Genomic DNA, 16,413 nt, shown 5'->3' with positions numbered 1-16,413 from the left:
TTTTGTGAAGAACAGAAAAGAGAGTTTGTTGTGCCATTAAAACAAAAGCTAAGGTCATATAAAGGGTTAATATAAAGGCTTAATAACATAAAACAAAGGCATAAGAAATTGTTTAACGTTAGCTAAATTAAGATAACCACTGGGCTATACCTTCACACCAAGACAAACATAGGGAGTCCTCAGGTCACTTAAACTACTGCCTTAGGTGGAGTAGCAAAGCCTTCATAGTGAGCTCTGGAAGTAGGCTTTGCGTTAGAGGACCTGCGTGGGATTGTTTAGCCGATGCCTATTAATGGTAGGTTATTATCATTTGAGGACATAAGTCTAGTGGCCCACTTAGCTTTTCTCCCGCAGCCAGGGATTAGAGTGCTTTTTTGCCGGGCCCCACATATAATCCAAGTCTGAGGACAGTTTCCCAGCATGTTATTGTTCCGGTCGGTGGTTACTGCCAGCGGGTTTGCACCAGTGGTGTGGGGACTTCTCCGGTTGATCTGTGGTTTATGCCGGTGGTTGTTCCCGGAATTGCCATACCTTTTGCGGCAAAGTCCTTTACGCGGTGTGCGCTTCTTTGTTCCCACCGCCTGCCCCATGTTTGGGTTTCGCCCTGCTCGTCTTATTCGAGCGTCGCGCTGCTGTGGGCGTGCGTGGAGTGAGGTCGCGTTGGCAGGGACCAGTGGGCTGCGGTAGGTCTGCACAGATGAGATGGGGGTGTGGGAGCGTGCGGCTATGCGGGTCCAAAAGTCGCTGCACACCTTGTTGAATCTTGCTTCGAATTGCCTCTGCCATTCCAGGTCCTCTGGGCAGGCTGGCTGTGATGAGGGCCGTGTTGCGGCGGCCATCTTAGGTCAGCCACGCGGTCTGTGGGTATAGCAGGTCAAGGGCTTCAGGCTAATGGTTGGTGTGTCCAGTGGGGACCGGGATAACCCCCACTGGTCCAGAGGCTTGTATGTTCTCGTTGGACTACTCGGTCCCAGGCGGGAGATCGGCCGCTTCTCCCAACCGTCGGATCCGCAGTCTCAGTAGGCCGCCGGACCAGAATACCAGCAAAAGTCAGCTAAGTTACAAGCATTGGGGAACTTCGTTGTCCCTGTCGGTCGATGAGGCTTTTGGACTGGTTTGGGTTGCTTTTTTGCCACAATTTTGTGCAATTTGAGTGCTTTCAAGCGTTTAGCTGGCAGGAGCTCTTCGAAAGCACGTCTGGCCTGCTAGCGAGTCAGGCCCCGCCCCCTTGGATTACATTTTAATAATTTACAATTGCCGACTACCCTGAAATAGTACACTAGTGGTGTTTGAACTAGTGCAGGGGTAGGGAACCTTTCGGCCTTCCACATGTTTTGGTCTATCTGCAATAATGCTGTCAAAGCATCAAGGCAGATGTAGTCCACAACATCTGGGGTGCCGAAGGTTGCCTATCCCTGAACTAGAGCATTATAGCTCTTAGTGCCATAAATTTAGAAATCTGCGATTGTTTATAGTCTTTGAGTAGCAATGTCAAAACATAAAAATCTATGTTCATTTACAGTAGCGCAAAAGTGGGCTCGGAATAAAACTGCAATAACTTCAAATATTATAATAGGGATGCCACATGTCAAGTGTCATTTGGGAAAGAAAAGGCAGTTGGCCACTCAACTCAGATAAAACTGTTGATGTGTCTTCTATTTAATTTTTGTTATAAGCAGCACAATTTGTTTTGAAGATATATGAATTTACCATTTGCTGTCATTATCTTTGACTTCTTGATACATATAGTTAATTGATATTAGTAACAAATGACATATACACTGTGCACAATCAGTTTAATCCCTCTTGAACGCATGCTACATTTTCCAAATGTAAAGTTATATCCAGATTGAACACAAGATATATTTTTCATTCCATTGAGCAGCATGGAGAACATAAAAAAATTCACAACATATCCACGTCAATCTATCTGTTTAATAAATTGATTTCCCTCTTGAGTACTGCAACTGATTCTATTGCCAACACAGCCTTAGAGGTTGACCTCATCCAATTAAAGTCAATTGGCATATGTTTGGTGCTGATAAAAGTTATCGATTACAACTTTGCTGTAGGCAAAGTAACCCACATGCTCATGTTACAGCATACTGGGTTTGTGCCAATGGCTATTATCAAAGAGACTCCATACTTATAGTGGTTTCAGCTTTATATTTCTTTTGGGTAACTTTAAAAGGAAAGCTGCAAAAATAATTAAAATACAGAGGCAAATACGTTGGTATTCTTGTTTACGTGTCTTGTAGATGGAAACACAGATTTCATATATGGATAGGTACAAGGGCTGCAGTCAAGTTCCTTTAAGGCAGTTTTCTGCATACATTAATAAGTATAATAAAGGAACTGTATTCCTGGAATTTATGAAATATAATATAACATTTTTGTGGTTGACGAAAATTTAAAATGCAGACACATTTTTTTTGAGACCCATTTTCCATAAGTGTAAAAATGATGCTGGTGCTCAAGTTTCATATACATTGTACCTTACTTACAAAATGTAGAATGCATACATGTTCGATCTACTAGTGTCCAAAAAAATGTATCATGATCTTCTCCCTCTGTTTGTTTAATTATTTATTTTTAAATGTCACTTGTTCTATTTCATTTCAGTAAGTTGAATAGTTCAGCATTTAATCCTAGGACCCATGCAGCACAATGTCTTGGACCGGCCTTGGTCACCAGAACCACTACAGCTTGTAGTGGTTCTGGTGTCTATAGCATATCCCTGTAGGCTTTGTGATATAAACACTGCCTTTTCTTGAAAAGGCAGTGTTTTCATTGGTGCCTAGTAGTAACACATCTAGTGGCAGTCACTCAGACGGCCACTAAAGTGCTTCCTATCTCAGTGCCTCTTTACTTGCAGTCACACAGATGGCCACTAAAGTGCTTCCTATCTCAGTGCTGCATATTGTGCAGCACCTATATTCAGCGTCTCCAAGCTCTGCACGGAGGCACTGAAGGTTCCCAATAGAGATGCATTGCTTTAATGTATCTCTATAAGTAGATGCTTATTGGCAAAGCATTTTGCCGCACATGAGCAATAGCTTCCCAATGATTGCATGGAGGTGGGACCAGGGGAAAAAGGTGAGTAAAACACCAATCCCATGTGATCGGAGGTGGGCTGGTCACCTAAACATACACACTCACTGACAGACAGTCACACACATTAACATACACACAATTAATGATAGACAGATGCACACACGCACTTACTGACTGACACACTCACGCTCACAAATTATTATTTGTTTTAATTCAATTCAAGCCCACCCAAACATCCATACCTTTGGGAGAGCTGGAGTGGATTGGCTTTCCCTGGAGTCCAGTGGGGATTCTGTCCATAGGGTCCAGTGTGGCCGCTGTAATCTTCAAGCTCTTCTTAAGGCTCCCTTATGCGCCATTTGGTGATGGCGGAGCTGGACGTCATATCCCGTCATAACTGCAGGGCGTGCGAGGGAGCAGAGCAAGAAGATTACAGCTCCCTCACCGCCTCGGTTCTCCCTCAGCCAGCTGACTGCCTTTGTTCTCCCTCAACCTGCCCCTCGCCCACCTCCACTCTCCCTAAGCCAACCGCCTTCATCCATTCTCCCTCAGCGGCCCGCCACGGAGTGTACGGGCTGACAAATACCCGGACGCCAGGGCAAAATTATTATTTGCCATGACAACATGTCACCTGGGATTTGTTGAGCCCTGGTCTATATACTTCCTCAGACCTGACAATCAGGGAGCTGAAATGCTTAGTTCTAAGTGTTCATTGTCAATTTTATCTGAAGTTTTCACAATTTGGGATAAGCCATTAAATATAATTTTGGGGGCACCAAGTGGGCTGACAGGTTGGAGGGTTATAAATCAATGAGCCAGTTTGCCCAGCTCTCTGTCCCTAACTGTATAATTTGTGTAGATGCTCAACTGGGCAATTTCTCTTGTCATAGTAATGTCTCAAATCAAGGTGTCTGGCCATTTTATGCTGTCAAGACCCTTAGAGCATCTGTCTGGGAGCGCTGTTGCATCGTTACATACCTTAATTTATACCACCCTTCCTCAGCATGTTATTGTTGCTTAAACTGCATCAACCTACACTGACATGACTGTGTTGTGATCTCTTTAAGGTATACAATTCCAGTAAAAACATTGTTGTATAACACAATTTTAAGTTGTTAGTTTGTGCAGGTAGCAGTCTTAACTTTTTTTACATGCCGTATTGCATTTGTACATTTAATCTAAAGGTGTACCTTCCAGTCTAACAATTTTGTTTATTACATGTTTGACCATTTCTCCAATAGTTCAAATCTATGTCCAAGATCTCGTATAACCTCATCCATCAATTCACTTGAATGCTCCTTGTGTGAAATTAATTCTAGTGCTTAAGATTTGCATCATTCTCACTTTTAGCCTGTACATTCTCTAGTTTTCTCCAGCCAGGATAAGACATTATTATATGCATTTCATATTCATTTATTTCTGAAAATGGTCTTTACTACATCAGTCAGGAAATTGTGGTTCCTTATTTTTGCCTGAAGCCTCAATATAGCAAGGAAAAAAACTACTACGCAAATTTGATGTGGTACAAGTTTGAGATTAATTGATGAGGACACTAATGTCCAGTTTCCACTGAGCGGTACGGTTCGGGTCGGTATGGTCTGGTACACAACGGAACCAAACAGCACCATTCCTAGGCCCCCTTCAGATGTAGGTCCATAGGAAATGGTACGGTTACGGCAGAGATACTGGCGTCACACTATGCAATCCATTGATTGACGGACAGGAAAACGTCAATGCTCACGACAAATGACACGCTAGGCATTTGGTCTAAACCCCACATGCCCCCTGGCGGTCCGACTTGCAGTGGAAACGTTCACGTGAATAGGCTGGACCATTTAACCCTTCCAAACTGTACCGACCCGAACCATGACGCTCATTGGAAACGAGGCATAAGGCTATGATTATGACTAATTCTGATTTTATGTGTTACTCTGAACTGTGATTGGGTGACAAATCTCTGCAACTTGTGTTTTATCTTGACACTTGGGAAGATTCTATTCACAATTAGAAAGGTTGTGTCTGAGAGCTATTGTGTTTTGGTCTCTGTGCACAGCATCTTGAGGAAGCTACTTAGTTATCCCTGCATAAATGTTATTGAAGTGCATGTACTAATGCAGCATTTGTTCCCTTCTAGACCTCTTTAGTATAAATTAGTTTTCTTCTGTTTTGGTGGCAATCTCACTGTGATTTTGTTTGGCTGATGATGCATGTAGGTACTGGACAAGGGAGGGCGAAAAGTTCAAGGTTAATCCCTGAAGAGATGATCAGCATCCTATTAAGTGGGTAACCATACCAAAGAAAACTAATTTAACAGTAAGCGTACTTTTTAATTAAACCTTTCATTAAAGGACAGAAAAAGAAACCATCAGTTTGTCAACAAAATAGTTCTAATATTTTAGGAGTCACAAATAGTTACAGCTACATTGAGTAGTATTAATTACAGGGCAAAGTTGGATACCAGCTATGGCACTCTGGCTCCTAGGTTTTGTCAAGTGAAGAGTAAAATCATTTAACCATGTATTACATTTAAAAAAAGTAACTAAAAAATATCCATATTGTTATAAGTAATAAGAGAATCTTTTTTTTTATGTAAAATGATTATAATGAAAGTAAAAGCTTACCATGTGTTTCTTTGTCAAGGGCTGTACCAGGTTGTTTAGGAAGCAAACAACAATTTAAGGAAGATTTTTCAAACCCAGTTGAGTATGGACAAAGACACAATGCAACAAAACGAGAGTTGGCTACAGGAAGGAAAGCCATGCAAAGACTGGCAAGCAAAATGTCTCCCTTATTCCTTAGACGTACAAAAGCTCTTATAAGTAGTCAATTGCCTAAAAAGGAGGATCGGGTGGGTATTACCTTGTCATATTGACTAAATTGTTGCCATTAGAAGGTGTTTTTTTTTTTTTTGGCTATTCAGTTTTCAGTGGAATAATATAATATAATAAACATGTCTGGCACCTATAGAAGACCAATTTTACCAATTGTAGCCAGAAAGGGGTTAAAATACAGGAAATGGGGTACAAAATTTAAAGTGGCTAGAAGTGGCAAAGAAAACAAAAATAAAAAAATTCCATGTGAAAGCGGTTAGGTTATGTGCTCTCCATCTTCTCACAAATTCTCACATTTTCACTGAGGACACAAATAAAAAGTGTTGTTTTTTTTCCTTCTATTGTGTTTTTTTGGGATAAAGATTCTTTTGTTAAAGGGTTACTATAATTCTGCGCCCCCTCTTGTCATCACTGAGGCAATGCGCAGTCCAATCGCAAGTTTCTCATAGAGAACCTTGCGACTGGACCATTTCCTTGGCTCAGATCAAGCATGCTTTACAAAGCAAAGGTAGAGGTAGAGGTGTGTTTTTTTACACAGTTAAATATATGAAAGGGTTAAATGCCTTGTATTGTCTAATTGCAAGATAAATGTTTGATATGGCCACCATGCATTTACAAAATGTGCTTTTTTTTTAAGTATGTGAAAAATATTTTCCTTATTTGTAGATTGTGTACTGTTCTTTATCGGAGTTCCAGAAAGCTGTGTACCAAACTGTGCTAGTAACTGAAGATGTTTCCTTGGTTCTTCAAGGAGCTAAAAAGTGCAGTTGTAACAGCGGAAAGAGAAGACGGAAATGTTGTTACAAAGTAAGAAAGTTAATTCCTACTATAGTATTTTTTTTTTTTTTTTACCTGTAATATTTACAGTTAATTTTGTAGATACTTGCTAGCATATAACCTGGTATATACATGAAATGGCGGATCAAATCAATTAGCCATATTATTTTGTGGTCTATCTAAAGTGGCACCATTTACTACAACTGTTACAGTAATAAAAAAAAACAAAATCAAATCACAATAATAAGGATGAGAAATTTACTGGATATTGTCACGTGCAAGGTTTTACAGAGTAGTTTCACAGAGATAGTATTTGCTTTTGATTTGTTAGATAATGACAGTTACTTGTATTGGGATACTATAAGGCATTCTAGAGTTTCATTGTATATTGTATTTTTTAATTCTATTTTATGATTTATAATACTATAAATATTTTTCTCATTTGTAGATTGTATACTGTTCTCTATCAAACTTCCTAAAAGCTTCATTGGCAGTTATTTTTTTAATTGAACTTGTCTTTCTTATGTTCTATGAATGAGGTGGGTGGGGGGCAATTGAGCAAAGACAGCTCTGAAGTTTGTGCCGGCTGGGTATTTAAGCCGGGTAACCCCTTCCACAAATACAGGCTATTCGCCTTAATACTTGTAGTCGGGGACAAAGGCCAAGAATGAAATAAGTCGGTTGTGTCGTGCCAAAACCGACATTCGTTTAAGCCTGTATAAATAAAGAGGGCAAAAGGTTTCAATGAAAATACACACTTTATTGCATTTATAGAACATATTATGATACCAAACTTTTAAAGGCTTGCCTTAATGCTAATTCTGGTTATGGGATATACCAAACATATACTGAGGATTTCCATCTTTTTAGTTTTTTGATTATGTGGACAGGTACTTTCTTGCTTGATGAAGCTGAAGCCGCTCCTATCCTAAACGAATGACCTGAAAAATGTTGTAGGCTCCAAACCTAATTTCAGTAATAGGGTCCTAATATACAACATGAATGTGGTTGTAGTTAGGGGTTGCTCGTGACTATATTCGTTTAGGACTGATACAGGACACCATTTGTTTCCTGTGGGGTCTAATGGAATTTCTACTGCCGGACCTGTTTGGTTAGTTTTGCTGTGTGTGATGATAATCTTGTAATGATCTCCTGTTCTAATAAGATCTCTGAATTTCAAATATTGTGGTGCCTCCACTGAGGAACCATTGGTAAATTTGCGGGGGCGTAAGAAACCATAAAAGGCAATGTAGATGGCTGCTTTAATAACGGAATTGGTTTGTGAGTCAAATGGTTTGTTGTCTAGCATGTCGGATAAAGCTCTGAACCTGGGGCTGTCGATAGGTTGTTATCGACAGCCCCAGTATATTTTTGATGGGATAAGTGGACATGAATGGTTTGTTGTCTGGGTAAAGAGTCAGGTATTTGTGCTGTATACCTGCTAGGTATAGTTTTATGGTATTGGATGAGAGTTTAAGGCGAAAGGTGGCAAAAGGTAGTGAAGGCCACTATCGTATGAACGGAGTATGAAGCCGGAATCAGATGAGCAGCGTTGAATCTAGTGAACAGTGTCATAGCTTTGTCTTAATTATTTTGCGCGTTTTGAGACAGTGCTGCCCGAGCCAGCCACCTGCTGTGTTCCACTATGTGACCTAGTCCAGAATCAGATCTGAGAATGCTGGAGTGTTGCAACGAAGTGGCCTGGCTGTTGGATGAAGGTTAAAGAAAGCCTGTAATTGAGAGCGGGATAACGCGTCAGCGGTTAAGTTATGACAACCCAGAATGTGCTCGCTCACCAGGAAAAATTGTTTTGTGGCAGCCAACCATTTCAACCGTCTAGTCAGCTTCATGATAATGAGGAGCGGCCTTTGTTGATAATGTCACAAGGCACCATATTAGCGGAGAAACATTAGGCAGACTGCCCTTGTCATAATACTCCCCACGTAAATGCGGCTGCCACAATAGGATAGATTTCAAGAGAGTGGAAGTCTCCCAAAAAACTAGTAAGTTAATGGCCTCCGCAGGCCATATATCGCTTAACCATCTGTCACCAAAAATGGTAGCGAAGCCTGTATGTGCAGCAGCATCGGGCCAAATAACTGGAGAATCATTGGACAATGGGGGAGCAAACATAGATCTGCCATTCCAATTGTCTAGGAACTGCTGCCACATGACTAAATCGACTCTGGCATTTATTTCCAGGGTAATCTTGCTGAGGCTATCCGGGGCACCAGGTAGGAGGCACAATAGTCTAGAAATAAATGATCGATTTGCGGGATGATCCGCATGGCAAAGTTAAGAGTGCCCAATAAAGATTGCAAGTCTTCCCGTGAACAAGCTTCTCATGAATTAATGCAAGTAATTTTTGATTCTCAGGAGCTTGTCCGCAGGGAGGCTAGCCTCTAAGAGGACTGTGTCTAACTGTATACCCAGAAATACCAGGCAAGTGGTGGGTCCTGCGATTTTGTCTAATGAAGAATGTGAAGCGGATAGGTCAATTATCAATCTCTTTTTATTGGTGAATCTGCTAGTAGCGATGCCAATAGGATTGGTGCACCAGTTTGCAAATGGGGGATTGGAAAATGGGCCTAGCATGAAACCCTGTGTGATTTCCTGTTGCAATGGCTGATCTACGGTGTTGGGTTTGAGAAGTGCTGATTGCAGGTTGTGACATTCCAATGATCCTGCGGGCAGCGTGATGGTACCGGTTTGAAATCACTGAGAAAACCCCGTGATCAGGAACTCCACCAAATGGTCTGAAGGGTGATTTTTTAAGTGAAAAACAAGGTTGTCAATGTTAATCTCTGTGCGTCATTTTTTAGAGAACAACCTATTTGGGCACATTGACCTGGCGTGAGCTCAGAAGCACAAGGAACAGACGTGCAACAGACGGCAAGCGCTGAAGCGCAACTGCCAGCGTTGAAATTGTTACAAATCTGTGCCTTACTGAGGAACACAATAGGTCTGCCCAATTTATCCTTCAGACCTTGTTGTTCAGTTTTGGAGCTACCAGATGAGGCCTGACTAGTGGTAGGAGAGTGGCTTCACTGCGACACAGATTAGTGGAGTGTGAAATAAAAGCACAAATGGCGCAAGGCGGATGTCTAAGCCCTGCAAAGTAGCGACATAATAGTTCGGTATCTAACTGGCTCCAATCTGAAGGTTAAACTGGGCCACTGCTGCTGCCGCTTTAGCAGATAAAGATCTATGATAGTCATAGAACGCTTGACCACCATATATGTGCCCCAAGTCCACCAATTTGTGTAGATACAGATCCATCTCCTCTCTATGTTGAGCGTGCTGTGAACAAATTATGTCCCTATAAAGCGCATATGCTTTACTTACCTGTTCATGAGGTAAGAACTGTCATAATACAGATATATTCCAGACCTAACCTATAAAAGGTAAATGCTTGCAAACTTCCCCTACAAGGGGGAGGAATTGACAGCATGGACATTACTAGTTTATTGGAAAATCACGAATAACCTCATTATACCTTAACAGGGAGCAGAAACAGGATAAGACACGAAAGGTGTTTTAGTTCTTCAACTAACCGGTACCGTTGAATGTTCTAAATATAAAGCAATATATTGTAGTCAAAACCTTGTATACATAAATGATTAACAACATGACAGGGAGGCATTCGAGTTGTGCTAGGTATGTTGGTGAAAATAAGTATACATAGACGTGTGTGTGTGTGGTGTCTATAATACATGTACATGTACATAACCACTAACGAAGCCTAGCAGTTAGGCCCCATGTAATATTATACAAAAGTATGACTATTACATAGATAATTTGAGTAACCGCATTTTATGTAATTGCCGTTATTGGGGCGGGGGATAGTAATACAGATATATTCCAGACACTATTGAACCGGTGTGGTAGGTGCATAGAATTTGTGGGTAATGCACCTGACCCAGTATGAGGTTAAGTAAGTAGGCAACTTTCATCTGAGCGCCAATAGCAAACTGCAGTATGTAACTAGTGACTGAAACTGAACCATGACATTAAAACAAGTTTTTAACAACAAGATATGCGTTTAGTGATGCGTGAAATTTGTGGAATATAGTGCCAACAAGTCCAGTCAGACCAATGAAGTAGTGAACTGAGCAGCAATCAGCCGCCTGTGGAGTAGCACTAAGTGGCCGTGAGGGCCGTTACCTTGATGGAATTAATGAGCCCCTGCAGCCGTTCCGGGTGGAAGGGAAACATTTAGCAGCGTCCTCTGAGAGTTCCCTAGGGGACCGGGAGATCTGAGAAGCAGTGCGGTGCTGGCCGCAGTGATGCGGTAGCCAGGGGGGTAAAAGTGAGGGGGGGGGGGGAGGGGGTGAAACTGCTTGTTCCTGCTTGCTGGGGAGAGCAAAGGACTAGGAGGTCGGAGTAGTCGTGCGGTGCCGGCCGCGTCAGTACAGTCTGACCAGAACCGGAAGTTAAGGAATCCTCCAACGCAGTGCAATCGAGAGAAGACCGCTCTGAAGTGAGTGCCGGCTGGGTATTTAAGCCAGTTAACCCCTCCCACGAATACATTCTATTAGCCTTTATACTTAAAAAATAAATATATAAGAATATAGTATTTAAAATGTTTTACATAAATATTTGCATAGTTACACAGGTTGAAAAAAGACATGTGTCCATCAGCCTTTCTCGCATCTGTTTTTACTGTTGATTAAAAAGACGTCAAAAACATTGAGTTTAAAGAGCTTTCCAATTTTACAACAAACCAGGGGAAAAAATGATCTTGACTCAGAATGGCAGTCAGATCTCTAATGGGATCAAGAAGCTGTTACCACACTATTTTAAAAATGATATCCCTGAATATTATGTTTTTGCAAGTATTCATCTAGTTGCTTTTTAAACATTCAGACTCTGATAAAACCACTTCTTTAGGCAGAGAATTCCACATCGTTATTGTTCATACTGTAAAAAACCCTTTCCTTTACCTTAGACTAAATATAATTTCTTCCAGTCAAAATGCATGACCTTGTGTCCTGTTTATAGTCCTGCTTAATAATAGATTTCCAGACAATGTTTTTTCAGTAAAATAAAGGTACTTGAGGACAAGTGCCACATACACACACCACTCCCTGTGTATAAATGGTACCAATAAAAAATGGCCAGAAAATGGTTAAGAATACTTATACATGTGCAGATGTATGCAGATAATATTCCATGTAGTAGATTCCTACAACAACACAAAAGAACAGTACATAGTATAGACTGTATTTACAAATAAATGAGTATAAAAGTAATTGGATACACTCACGAATTCCAGAGCCGTGCCAGGCTCTGTATATAATGCCCAAAGGTGCCTCAACAGGCGATGTAGAGGATCTTGAATAGTGTCCCCCCAAGACTCAGGAAAAAGCAGCAATGATGATATTAAAAATAAACAAATTTATTACAATAAATGTTAAAAAATAAACTGTGCAGGTTCCATATGGTGACACACAAGCTCACAGCTATGCAGACGCGTTTCAACTCAGTCCGAGTTTTCATCAGTGCATAAAGGTCATCCAGTTGCTGTTACTTTTGAATTCGCCGCTTCTATGGCTGCCGGTCACGTGGGCGGAAGTTCAGCTGACTGGCGTCTGATGTCACTTCCGGTATTTTCGGCGCTAATTAGTTTTTTGTTTAATTCCAGTTTTATTGGTATATCAGTTAGTGAGGATGGGTACAGAAAGAAAAAAGAGGGGAGGGAATTTAAACATGTGTTACAAGTTTTCAATTTCACAGTGGTTATACACAACAGAGTGACATTTCGTTCAATATTACATCAAGCATGGTACAAGGTAATTGTAGCAGTACTTACCCTTTCCAGGGGCCGGCCGGGGTCCTCTGTTCAAGCCGCGCGCGGCTCTGCTGCTGCACGAGCCGCGTGCGGCTCATCCGACGGCTGCAACAGGAAGGCGGGCATTGACCGCGAGAAGCGGTCACGTGTCCCGCCTGACTCTAAGAGCGCGCCGCGGCTCTCGGGCGCGCTCTTAAAGGGACAGTGGGAGCCTAAATTGGCAAAGGCCTCCCATTGGTACCTGTCAAGCCACACTTACCATACACTTACCTTTTGGGGGCGTGGATGTGACAGGGACCAATCAAAATAGATGTTTAGGCATATATACTCACCTCTTTCCCTTAGTTCCTTGCCCTATCATGGTTTCTGTTTCAGTTCCCTTTAGCGCTTGTTGTGTTCAGTTGTGTTCCTTCGTACTTGACCTTGGCTTTGTTTCTGACTAAGTTTTCTCTTTATCCTTATCTGTTCTGTTTGCCGGCTTGCTGTTTACTGAGTACCAGACCCCGGCTAGTCCTAGTTTACGCTGTCTCTTTGTGCCCTTGACCTCGGATCGTTCCTGACTCTGTACTCCTCTCATATACGTCGAGTCCAGCCATTCTAAGGTCCGGTAGACGTATCTCCCCTCTGTGTTGTCTTCTGTTGAGTTGAATCCTGCGTGTTGGGGTATATTTTCGTTACAGTAATACAGGAGAGGATTGCATAAATTTACGTTTCAATATCAAGACGGTGTCGTAGGTCCTCCCATACACTATTTTTCAGTATTTAAGTGTGTCATACCTGTGATTTATATAAGTCTCATAAAGTCTATTGTGTATGCTTTAGAATGCATTTTCTGATGTAACTTAGAACTGGGTTCGAGGGTTAAACAATTCGGAGATTGGTCAGGGGTGGGGGGTTTGTGCAGTGGTAGTAGGTACAATGCGATCTTTACTTTCAGTTTACAGTTGGTTATGACTGGTTCTGTTTTTGTGCCCAGTATTGTATCCAGAGTTCCCATGTGTTCAAATATCTATTGCGCTTGCCCAGTGTGGACCAGTGGAGGTTTCCCATTTCTCTTGTACCTTCTACTCTTTCTATCCACTGGGTCACTGTGGGGATTGTGTTTTTTTTCCAGTATACTGGAATGAGGTTGTTTGCTTCACCCAGCAGTAACCATAACACATTTTATTTTCCTTTATCTTAGAAGTATTGAGGCCAACCCAACAAGACCTGGGAGGGAGTTAGGGAGTGTGTTATTTCTAGAATATTGTTAATTTTTGTAATGACTTCATTCCAGTAGCCTTTTATTTGTGGGCATCCCCACCATATATGTTCCATGGTGCCCATTTCTCCCTCACACCTCCAACACTTGTCCGAAATAGTTGGCCAGAATAAGTGAAGCAAGTCTGGTGTTCTGTACCAGCGGGTGATGCGTTTGTAAAACGACTCCCGTCTAGACAGACTGATAGACGCTGACATGGGCTTCGTGAAAATGTATTCCTACTCTTGGGGTGACATATGGATGTGAAGTCCCTTCATCCATTTCCGCTGATAAGTGAGTGAGTTTTGATCTTCCTGTGCTGTCAGGATTATTTTGTATATATGTGAGAGTGTACGTTTACGTGTAGTTGTGGTGGTGCATAATTTTTCAAAGGGAGTTAGTTCCCTAGGGGTCCAGTGAGGGAGTACTTTCTGGGTCAAGGTATGTTTAAGTTGAGAACATCTTAGCGCTTCTGTAAGTGAATGGTGTCCTCCATGTCCCTGCAGATTTATTATTTGGGGGGTGAGTCTGTTGTTAGTATGTCTCCAAGTTGTGGGTCTGATTTTCCCACTAGTTTCGTCAGTGTCGTTGCCCCTTTCCCTCCCAGGATGTCTGGGTTATGTGCTATAGGGTACAAAGGAGAAATGCCCGGGGATAGCTTCCACAGTGTTTTGTGGAGTCTCCATTTGTTTAGGATGTGGTGGATAAGGGGGTGCGTGGTTTTAGAGATCTGTTGTAGGTGACAGGTTTGCCATGGGAGCGTAGCAAGTGGTACGGAGGAGAAGCTTTGTTCCAATTCGTACCACGCTTTATTGTGTGTGATATCTGTCCATTCCCTCACTCTGGTGAGTAGGACTGCTATATAATATTTGTAAATGTGAGGTAGGCCTAGGCCACCCCCTCTTCTGTTTCTGGTGAGGACTTCATATGCCAATCTTGATTTTTTTAAGTCCCCAAACGAATGAAAGAAAATACTTTTTCGATGTGTGGAAAAAGGTGTAATCCAGTTCAATCGGCAGGGCCTGAAACATATAAAGGATTTTCGGCAGGATCATCATCTTCAGGATGTTGACCCTTCCAAAAAGCGAGAAGTGTGGTTTGTCCCACTGTTTCAGTTTAGTGGCTATATCATTCAATCGTGGGAGATAGTTAATTTTATATAGGCCTTTAATTGTGGGTGTTAGTTTGGTGCCCAGGTAAGTAAGGCCCGAGTCTGTCCATTTGTAGTTATAGAGATCCTGAAGTCTAGTGGTTCGTGTTGTATTTAGCCCTACTCCCATTATCTCACATTTGTCGGCATTAATCTTGAAGTTCGAGCATGCACTAAATTGGTCTATTTCTTGTTTAATATGGATGAGTGATTGCTCTGGGTGAGTGAGGGTGAGGAGTAAGTCGTACGCAAAGGCAGAGACCTTGATCTCTCTACTTCCCGCACAATAGCCTTTTATGGAGTTGTTTGACCGGATCACTGTTAAAAAGGGTTCCATGGCTATAACAAAGAGAAGGGGTGACAATGGGCACCCCTGTCTCGTGCCATTGCTGATGGTGAATGAGGGCGAATACTGTCCATTGACTCCCACTGTGGCAGAAGGCCCTTCATAAATCGATCGTACCCATGTTATATAATTAGGGCCCATCCCTAGTGTCTCCAGAGTGGTAAATAGGTAGTTCCAATCCACTCGGTCGAACACCTTTTCGGTGTCGACCGAGAGAAGAACTGTTGGGGTTTTAGTGTCAGAGGCGCCATGGATGATATTAAGGATGCGGGTGGTGTTGTTTCTGGCCTCTCGGCCAGGTATAAACCCGGCTTGGTCTATATGTATCAATCCAGGGAGAAGGAGCTTAATTCGGTTAGCCAGTATTTTCGCGAAAAACTCAAGATCTAGATTAATCAGGGATATGGGTCTGTAGCTGCTGCATAGGCTCGGATCCTTGCCAGGTTTGGGTAATATAGTGATCAATGCCTTCAGCATCAGGGTGGTAATCCTCGGTGCGAGGTTAGGTCATTGAGTACTCCCAAATAATGAGGAGCTAGGATGTGTCGAAAGGATTGGTACTATCTGGCCGTTAAGCCAGCTGGGCCTGGGCTTTTGCCTTTTGGGAGTGTTGATATTGCTTTTTGTAACTCCTCCATGTCGATGGGTAGTTCCAGTAGGTCGGCCTGGTGTGGGGTTAGAGTTTTCTGGAGGTGGGAAGAGACGTATGTTTTTATATCGTGTTGGGGGCTCGTTGGCGTGCCTAGGTTATATAGATTACTATAGTAGTCTCGAAATGCTTTACCTATGTCTTCTGTTTTGTCATGGCGAGTACCCTCTATTGTTTTAATGTGGGAGATGTATGTCTTTTTTTGGTGTTTGTCTTTCAGTGCTCTAGCTAGGTATTTCCCGCTTTTATTACCATGTGCGTAGTACGTCCCTCTGGTCAATTGGATTGCCCTATGGGCCTTTATTAGGAGGATGTTTCGTAATACCATTCGAAGTGCTGTTACGGTGTTAAATGTGTCAGTTGAGGGGTCAGATTTATGTTTTAATTCTGCTTTGGAAATTTCAGTTGTAATCAACTGAATTTTAGCCAATCGTTCCTTTTTTATGCGTGCCCCCCATTTGATCAGGACACCCCGTGTTATACCTTTATGTGCTTCCCAAACCCAAGTGTCTGTAGTGCCTTTGTTGGTATTTTCTTGGAAATATTTGGGGATGGAGTTTTCAAGGTTATCTATC

The 16,413-nt window shown here is 42.1% G+C and overlaps 1 protein-coding gene across 1 annotated transcript in view; it reads left to right on the top strand.

Annotated features, from left to right (window-relative positions):
• Window positions 1-16,413, top strand: part of ERCC6L2 (ERCC excision repair 6 like 2) — a 189,213-nt gene that overhangs the window by 34,643 nt on the left and 138,157 nt on the right. Inside the window, exons 6-7 of the mRNA XM_063454963.1 lie at window positions 5,695-5,902; window positions 6,552-6,692. Coding sequence (XP_063311033.1) covers window positions 5,695-5,902; window positions 6,552-6,692 — 349 coding nt within the window. The remainder of the gene's footprint in view (window positions 1-5,694; window positions 5,903-6,551; window positions 6,693-16,413) is intronic.

Source organism: Pelobates fuscus, chromosome 5, assembly GCF_036172605.1.
Source record: "Pelobates fuscus isolate aPelFus1 chromosome 5, aPelFus1.pri, whole genome shotgun sequence".
NCBI classification, from domain to species: Eukaryota; Metazoa; Chordata; class Amphibia; order Anura; family Pelobatidae; genus Pelobates; species Pelobates fuscus.
Note: the sequence above shows the minus strand (reverse complement) of the source record. Positions and strands in the feature narration are given on the sequence as shown.